The following is a 7,495-nucleotide window of genomic DNA, read 5'->3' on the forward strand; positions in this document are numbered from 1 at the left end:
TACCTGTTCTCTTATTCTGGTTGTTTTGTCTTTTCCATTATGTCACAAAATTCATAGACTTGAAATCATACGCGATGCCTTAGCAGAATATGTTTGAAATTTGGAATTTGAAATTTGAATTTTACGAATCAAATCTTTTGTTATATATTCAAATCGCAAATTATCACTTTGGATGAAATCTCATGAGTCATTCTTCTGAATTGTTTTTGGAACTGAATGAAAATTTTTGAAACAGTTCAAACACATCTTTTAATGTCTGTAACGTTTGGTATCCCGAATGATTTCAGGTTACGAATTTATGCAAGCGAAGACATTTTGCAGTAATTACTGTGTAAAGTGTTTTGTTTTACTTTTCTCTTTTGATGACGAGAAGTTATACTAGCAAATGTATAAAGTGATCCGGATCTGATCCAAGATCGGATACAGTTCGCATAAACCATTGTTGTCATAATTTTAGAAATGTTAAGTATGAGGCCGATGATGAAATATTTTTAAAATAGTGGAATATGTGACAGTGTAAAAATTTGATGGCTTAATGACATTTTTTGCTTCCGGAATGTTATTGCGGAAAGGATAAATGATTATTAGCAATATTGACCTTAAAGTTTATTTTAAGTGAGGGAATTTGTTGAAGAAAAATCGGGGTCATTACATGTAAGCAGGGGACTAATGTTGAAAATGAAGGAGGAAAGAGGTGTTAATTAAACGAATTGAAGCAAAGAAGCGATATGTGATAATGAAATCGAAGGAATGAAAAGGAAAAATGAAGTCGCTTAAGCTATGATAAATTTTGATTGCAATTCAACATCGCATGGACTACTACATCAGACTGTAAAATTGTAAAATAAAGCTACAAAAGCTACAAAAGCTACAAAAAAAAAAGACTGTAAAATTTGATAGTTGTTATGCTATCAGTTAGTCGCCAGATGTCATTTAATCACAACAATGATTTAACAATTGATTCTATTATTATTATTAACATTACAAATTGACCAATGATTAGAGGGAATTTCGTTTTTGTGAATTGAGGCTAGTTTTAAATTAGCTAATTTTTGCAATTTTATAATTTTTATGATGTCAATAATTAATATCCGAATTGTTTCAAATATAATTTTTTGTTTTTATGATTTCCGAATAATTTTTTGCCAAAAATTAAATTTCTCTTGAATCATAATTTAATAGTCATTGAAGAAAAAAAAAATCACACATGTCCGAACCATTTGATACATCTTTATTTGGAAAAAATTTTAGTCGAATTACTGTAATTTGATCGAAAATATGCAGGTCGAATGATAAGTAAAGATTATTATGATTTTAGAAGGGAAATAATGAGCAATGATTGCGATAATGGGAGGACTGCTGAAACTGTATTAACCGTGACGATCAAAAAGTTTTGCACTGATACTGTAATGAAAAGGTATGAAAGTGAACAAAATACAGTAACTTGAAAAATTTCTTAGAATGAGAATTAGTTAATCCTTTTTATTAGGACCAATACTTCAAAACATTCTTGTAGAATGTTGTTTTTCAGCAAAGTAGGAGGAATATTTTTTGTTAATTCCTTCGTTCAATTGCAAAATCAAAAAATTTTTTATCATTTTACAACAGCCGTAGTGAGAATGTAAATTGAAAGTATAACAAACATTTGTTCTATGAAATTTAAATTTTAAATTCCATTTATGAATTTCGTAATATAATGGAAAGTACAAATCTGTAATATGCTGATAAAGACTAAAAGAACAAAATAGGAGAACAAATATCACTGGGAGGAATTACTTCAGTATCATCGACAAGCTTCATCAGTTGTTTTTTTTTACCCTCCGCCTTTCTGTCCTCTTATACCTTGCATTCCCGGATCACCGGGTTCTCCTGGTGGTCCCATATCACCTCTTTGTCCAGGCAGACCTTGAATTCCAGGCTCTCCCATTGGGCCTTTCTCTCCCATTGGTCCCTCAGGTCCTCGTGGCCCTTTCTCGCCTCGTCTTCCAGTTTGTCCATCTCGTCCTGCAGGACCTGGTTTTCCTTGCATTGGGCTACAGGCCTAGAAATAGAATTTGCACTTACTTTGGGGGTTATCTTCAAATATGCCCTTTTACCTAAGAAACAATAAGTTATGGAAACTTACTTGAACTATGAAAACAGCGCCGATAAGCAATAAGAAAATACTGAAATGATGCATTGGTACTGACAATCTGAAATTGGTTGTGTGAAAAGTGATTGAAAATTTTCAATTTTCATTCAAACTGTCAAGTTTTGTAAGCGGACGACAAAGGAATGCCAGAAGAGATATTTGTGAATTCCGATCATTCCCCAACGGATATTTAACACAAATGGAACCTTTCACCATTTTATACTCTTTGATTTTTTTTAAGGAAAATCATAACTAATTAGTCAACGATAAAAAATTCCAGCTGGAAAGTTGGAATACTTTTGTAAATGTAAGAAACAAATCATAATTGACTTGATTAGAATATAGAAAGTTCAATCGGAAACTTATGATATTGTCGGATATATGAGATGTTAAGATTCAAATTGAAATTTAATGGAATGAATTTGGAAGAGAAATCTTCTATTTATATTGAGAAGAAGGATATCTGATATGAATCTCTCCGGGAATTCATAAAACAAAGAAACATTCCTTTGTGGAATGGAATGATTGTATCGAATCCAACAAAATGAAACAACAAGTGATATCGATGATATCAGTGAAAGTTAAAGGGAGCTTTTTAAGTGATAATTGAAAATGATTGAAGGAAGATTAGATGGAATGATAGGAGAACAACGGTTGATAAAGAATCCGGGAGATGGATGGAAGAGCAGGTTATGAGCCTTCAAGTGACAGAAGTAATATATGGAAATCTGATAGCGGTGATGATTTTTAGATGAGCTTCTCAGAAATTTCTGGAATTTTTCGAACTGTTCAACTCTGACCTACATTTATTTTGATTTAATTAAAGTTTGAATTGAATTTTCTGGATATGTGGAACAATGTTTATAGTGTAGAAGGTTGCCAAAGCAAAGATTTTTGCCACGTTAGACAGAAGCGAAGAAACTGATAAAAGTCTGGAACATCAGGAAATTTTTTAAACGAGCTCAAATTAGAAAAGAAAACCGATACCATTGAAAAGAATTACTTTAAATCTTTCACAATTCCTGCAACTGGAAAAGCACCTTTTCCTTATCAAAGTGCTTGGCAGATTTTTTACCGATATCACTTCAGGTATCCCACCAAGATCATTTTTATTACCCAATAATTCCCATTTCGTCTGCCTGTTATGATTGCCCTTCTATCATGATTACACTTCCTTCCAAACGACAAAGGGTAATTTAACTTTTCACTATTACGGTCCTCCCACAACAATGAATCGCTTTACAAAGTTGAACTTGAATTTTTGATATAAGAAAGCAGATTGAGCAATATGGACAATTCCAAAAAATTCTTGAAAAATAATTAACCAGCAGATAATCAGCATCAGCCAGATTCTCAAATCACGTCTGTTTCTTGAAGGTTCAAAACCTGTTCTCCCATTTAACTCCCAGATCCCCTATCAACCTTGTTCTTTTATCATTCGATCTAATCTTCCTTCCGTTCACTTTTAATCATCGTATAAATATTCCGTTTAACTTTTACTGATATCGTCAATAATCACTTAATGTTGCATTTTGCTCCCTTTGATACAATCATTCCATTCCACAAGGGAATGTTTCTTTGTTTTATGAATTCCGGAAAGATTCATATCAGATATCCTTCTTCGCAATATAAATAGAAGACTTCCAAATTCGCTTCATTAAATTTCAATTTAAATTTTGAAACCCTTTCTCACATATCCGAGATATCATAATTTTCCGGCTAGAACCAACATAATCAATTACGGGTTTGAGGGCTGTCCCATCGCGAAATACTTCTGTTTTTTTTTTTTCTAAATCTGAAAGGTCCTAAATGTCTCTTTTGTCTTGCCTTTTTTCTTCACCTCTTAAAAGCTATCAAACAATCAAAAATTTGAAAATTCTTATGGAAATTTGAAAAATTTCAACCATTTTAATCAATTTCAGATTGTCATTATCAATGCATCTTTTCACGGCTTTATTATTAATTGTCTATACTGTCGTCGTAGTCCAGGTAAGTTCCACAATGGATTGCTTCAAAAGGAAAGTGTATTTTTCAATGCAACTACCAAATTACCATGTATGTGTGAATTTTGTTTTCAGACATGCACTCCATCTCTTCTAGGAGGACCGACAAATTCAGTAGAACCAGGACCGCCAGGAGAAGATGGAATTGATGGAAATGAAGGAGAACCAGGACCAGAAGGATTAAGTGGACCTCGAGGAATACCGGGGCCTATTGGAGAGCCAGGAGAGCCAGGACCAAGCGGCGAACAAGGTCCAAGGGGACCACCAGGACCACAAGGTCCCGTTGGAGAGCCAGGGCCACCAGGACCAAAAGGTGAAAAATAGCAGCAAAATGTGGAATTTGTCGTAGAAAACCAAGCAATAGTACCACCATCCGATGATATCTGTTCTTTTATTCGGGTAATGTTTATTTGCACTAACGTATTGTGAATGTAACCCTTCTACTACGTTATGCAATTTATAGGCCTGAAATAATAATTGGTGAGTTAATGAAATTTGCTTATGTAAGTAAACCTATGTAAGCAGGAATTTAAAATTTGAATTTTATATTTCATTTTTATGGAACAAATTTTTGTTATATATTCAAATCACAATTTGTCACTGTGGATGAAATATCATGAGTCATTCTTCTGAATTGTTTTTGGAATTAAATGAAAATTTTTGAAACACTTCAAACGCGTATTTTAATGTGTGTAATGTTTGGTGTCCCGAACAATTTCAGGTTACGAATTTATGCAAGTAAAGACGTTTTGCAGTAATTACTGTGTAAAGTGCTCTGTTTTGTTTTTCTTTTTTGATGGGGAGTAGTTATATCGGCAAATATATGAAGTGATCCGGAACTGATACAAGATCGGATACAGCTCGCATAAACCATTGTTGTCATAACTTTAGAAACTCAAGTATGATACTGATGATGAAATAGGTTTAAAATAGTGAAATACATGATAAGGTTAAAAATTGGATGACTTAAGGTCGTGTCATACTTTTGGAATGTCATTGCGGAAGGGTTGAATGATGAATAGCAATACTGACCTTAAGATTTATTCCAAGCGAAGTAGTCTGTTGAGAAAGAATTGAGGTCACAATAAAGGACTGATGTTGAATGAAAGAAGAAGAAATTACTGATTAAATAAATTGAAACAAAGCAGTTAAGTGTGGGAATGAAGATGAAGTACTGAATGAATTGTGTCAGACTGAAAAGTTAAACTGTTGTCAACTGATGGTGGATGTCACTTAGCCACAAGTATAATGACCACTGGTCACATTGTCAATAACTCTGGCAGATTGACCACTGCGATCAAAATATGAATAATTAAAGATTGTAAATTCCAAAAAAAAGGCAGCTGACTTAAAGAAACGATAAAAGATTATTCATAATAAGAATAGAAGAGTTGAATTTAATAAATATCGATCGATCAATGGACTGACATTATAATTGACACCCCATCGTTCAGTGATATTTTAATTATACTTTATTTTAATGAGCAAACAAAAGAATTGATTGCATTGTAATTTGCATTTTATAAAAAGCAATAAGTCTTTCGATGACTTTTGCATTGGCTAAGTAAGAAGGAAAACGTGTCGAAAACGTTGTGATCACATATTCCCCTTTTGTATTTTTATAATTTTTATATTTTTCTTTATAACCTTTATCTTTTCATTTCCTTCCAAACTGAGTCTCTCATTTCATTTCACTCTCTCATTTCATCTAATAATTTGTATCTAAAATTAATTTGAACTATTTTGATCACATCCTATCGCAGGTATATGAATATCTTTCTATGTGATTCAGATTTTAAAAGGGAAAGTGAATTGTAAGCAAATTAGCAATTTTCGCTTATGCAAAATATTTTATTTCATTTTTCGTCCAATTTAAAAATCGGCCAAATTTCAAAAAGCTTTATTACTTAACAGTGACAGTGGCATAAAACTGATATTTGAATATACAACAATGATTTGCTTCATAAAATTCATATTTCGAATTTTAGTATTCGCAAGCAAATTCAGTCAAGAAACCGAAATATGATTTCAGGCCTATGAATTTCGTGAACATAATGGGAGGAGCAAATCTGCAATACGTTTGGTGCAAACAAAAAGAACTGAAATAAGAGAACAAATATTACTGGATAGGATTACTACGGTATCACGGATAAAGTCCTGTTGCATTTATCCTTTATCTGGCATCATCTGGTCCTTTTTCTCCCTGAACTCCTCTCATACCTTTCATACCTTGCGGTCCTTCTATTCCTTTGTCGCCTGGAGGACCTTGTGGTCCCTGCGGACCTTGGATTCCCTGCTTTCCTTTCGGACCATCTGGACCTTTAGGTCCTGGCTCTCCTCGACTTCCATCGCGTCCATCTCGCCCTGGCGGTCCTACTGGCCCTTCAAATCCACCTATCAGGGATGGAGTGCACGCCTAAAAACAAAATCTATTCATGTTTGGTAATTTGGGAGTTGCTTGGAACATAACCTTCTCATAGAAGTCCACCGAAGAACTTACTTGGACCACGACGACAGCGCAGATAAACAGTAACAAAGTAGTGAAAAGATGCATTGATAAGGACAATCTGAAATTGATTAAAATGGTTGAAAATTTCCAAATTTCCATAAGAATTTTCAAATTTTTGATTGCTTGATAGCTTTTAAGAGGCGAAGAAAAAAAGGCAAGACGAAAGAGACATTTCGGACCTTTCAGATTTAGAAAAAAAAACAGAAGTATTTCGCGATGGGACAGCCCTCAAACCCGTAATTGATTATGTTGATTTCCGGAAAATTGTGATATTTCCGATATGTGAGAAAAGATTTCAAAATTTAAATTAAAATTTAATGAAACGAATTTGGAAATCTTCTATTTATATTGGGAAGAAGGATATCTGATATGAATCTTTCCGGAATTCATAAAACAAAGAAACATTCCCTTGTGGAATGGAATGATTGTATCGAAGGAAGCAAAATGCAACATCAAGTGATTATTGACGATATCAATGAAAGTTAAATGGACTATTTATATGATGATTAAAAGTAGACGGAAGGAAGGTTAGATCGAATGATAAAAGAACAAGGTTGATGAGGAATCCGGGAACTGGATGGGAGAACAGGTTTTGAGCCTTCAAGAAAAAGATGCGATTTGGGAATCTGGCCGATGGCGATTATCAGCAAGTTAATTGTTCAGGAATTTCTGGAATTCTCTAAATTGTTCGACCATGATTTTCTTCCTTTCATCAGAATCTCAAGTTGAAATCTCTAAGTGTGCGCAACAGGACGACCGTTACAGTGAGAAGTTAAATTATCCTTTGTTGTTTGGAAGGAATTTTGGTCGTGATGGAATGCTTAATCGTAACGGGTGGATGAAATTGCAAAA

The 7,495-nt window shown here is 33.7% G+C and overlaps 3 protein-coding genes across 3 annotated transcripts; 1 reads left to right on the forward strand and 2 right to left on the reverse strand.

Annotated features, from left to right (window-relative positions):
* Nucleotides 1-1,813: 1,813 nt before the first annotated feature.
* LOAG_10896 (hypothetical protein) lies at nucleotides 1,814-2,029 on the reverse strand (the record flags this gene model as incomplete). Its single annotated transcript, XM_003146420.2, has 1 exon — nucleotides 1,814-2,029. The coding sequence occupies one exon, from the start codon at nucleotides 2,027-2,029 to the stop codon at nucleotides 1,814-1,816; it is 216 nt and encodes a 71-aa protein (XP_003146468.2).
* Nucleotides 2,030-4,066: 2,037 nt separating this feature from the next.
* Nucleotides 4,067-4,458, forward strand: LOAG_10897 (hypothetical protein; the record flags this gene model as incomplete). Its single annotated transcript, XM_003146421.1, has 2 exons — nucleotides 4,067-4,120; nucleotides 4,210-4,458. 2 exons carry the CDS (start codon nucleotides 4,067-4,069, stop codon nucleotides 4,456-4,458), a joined length of 303 nt encoding a protein of 100 aa, XP_003146469.1.
* A 1,849-nt stretch (nucleotides 4,459-6,307) lies between these two features.
* On the reverse strand, nucleotides 6,308-6,550 carry LOAG_10899 (hypothetical protein; the record flags this gene model as incomplete). Its single annotated transcript, XM_003146422.2, has 1 exon — nucleotides 6,308-6,550. A coding segment is annotated over one exon (243 nt), but the record flags the coding sequence as incomplete, so codon positions are not given.
* Nucleotides 6,551-7,495: the final 945 nt, after the last annotated feature.

This window comes from Loa loa (assembly GCF_000183805.2).
Source record: "Loa loa unplaced genomic scaffold supercont3.811, whole genome shotgun sequence".
NCBI lineage: Eukaryota > Metazoa > Nematoda > Chromadorea > Rhabditida > Onchocercidae > Loa > Loa loa.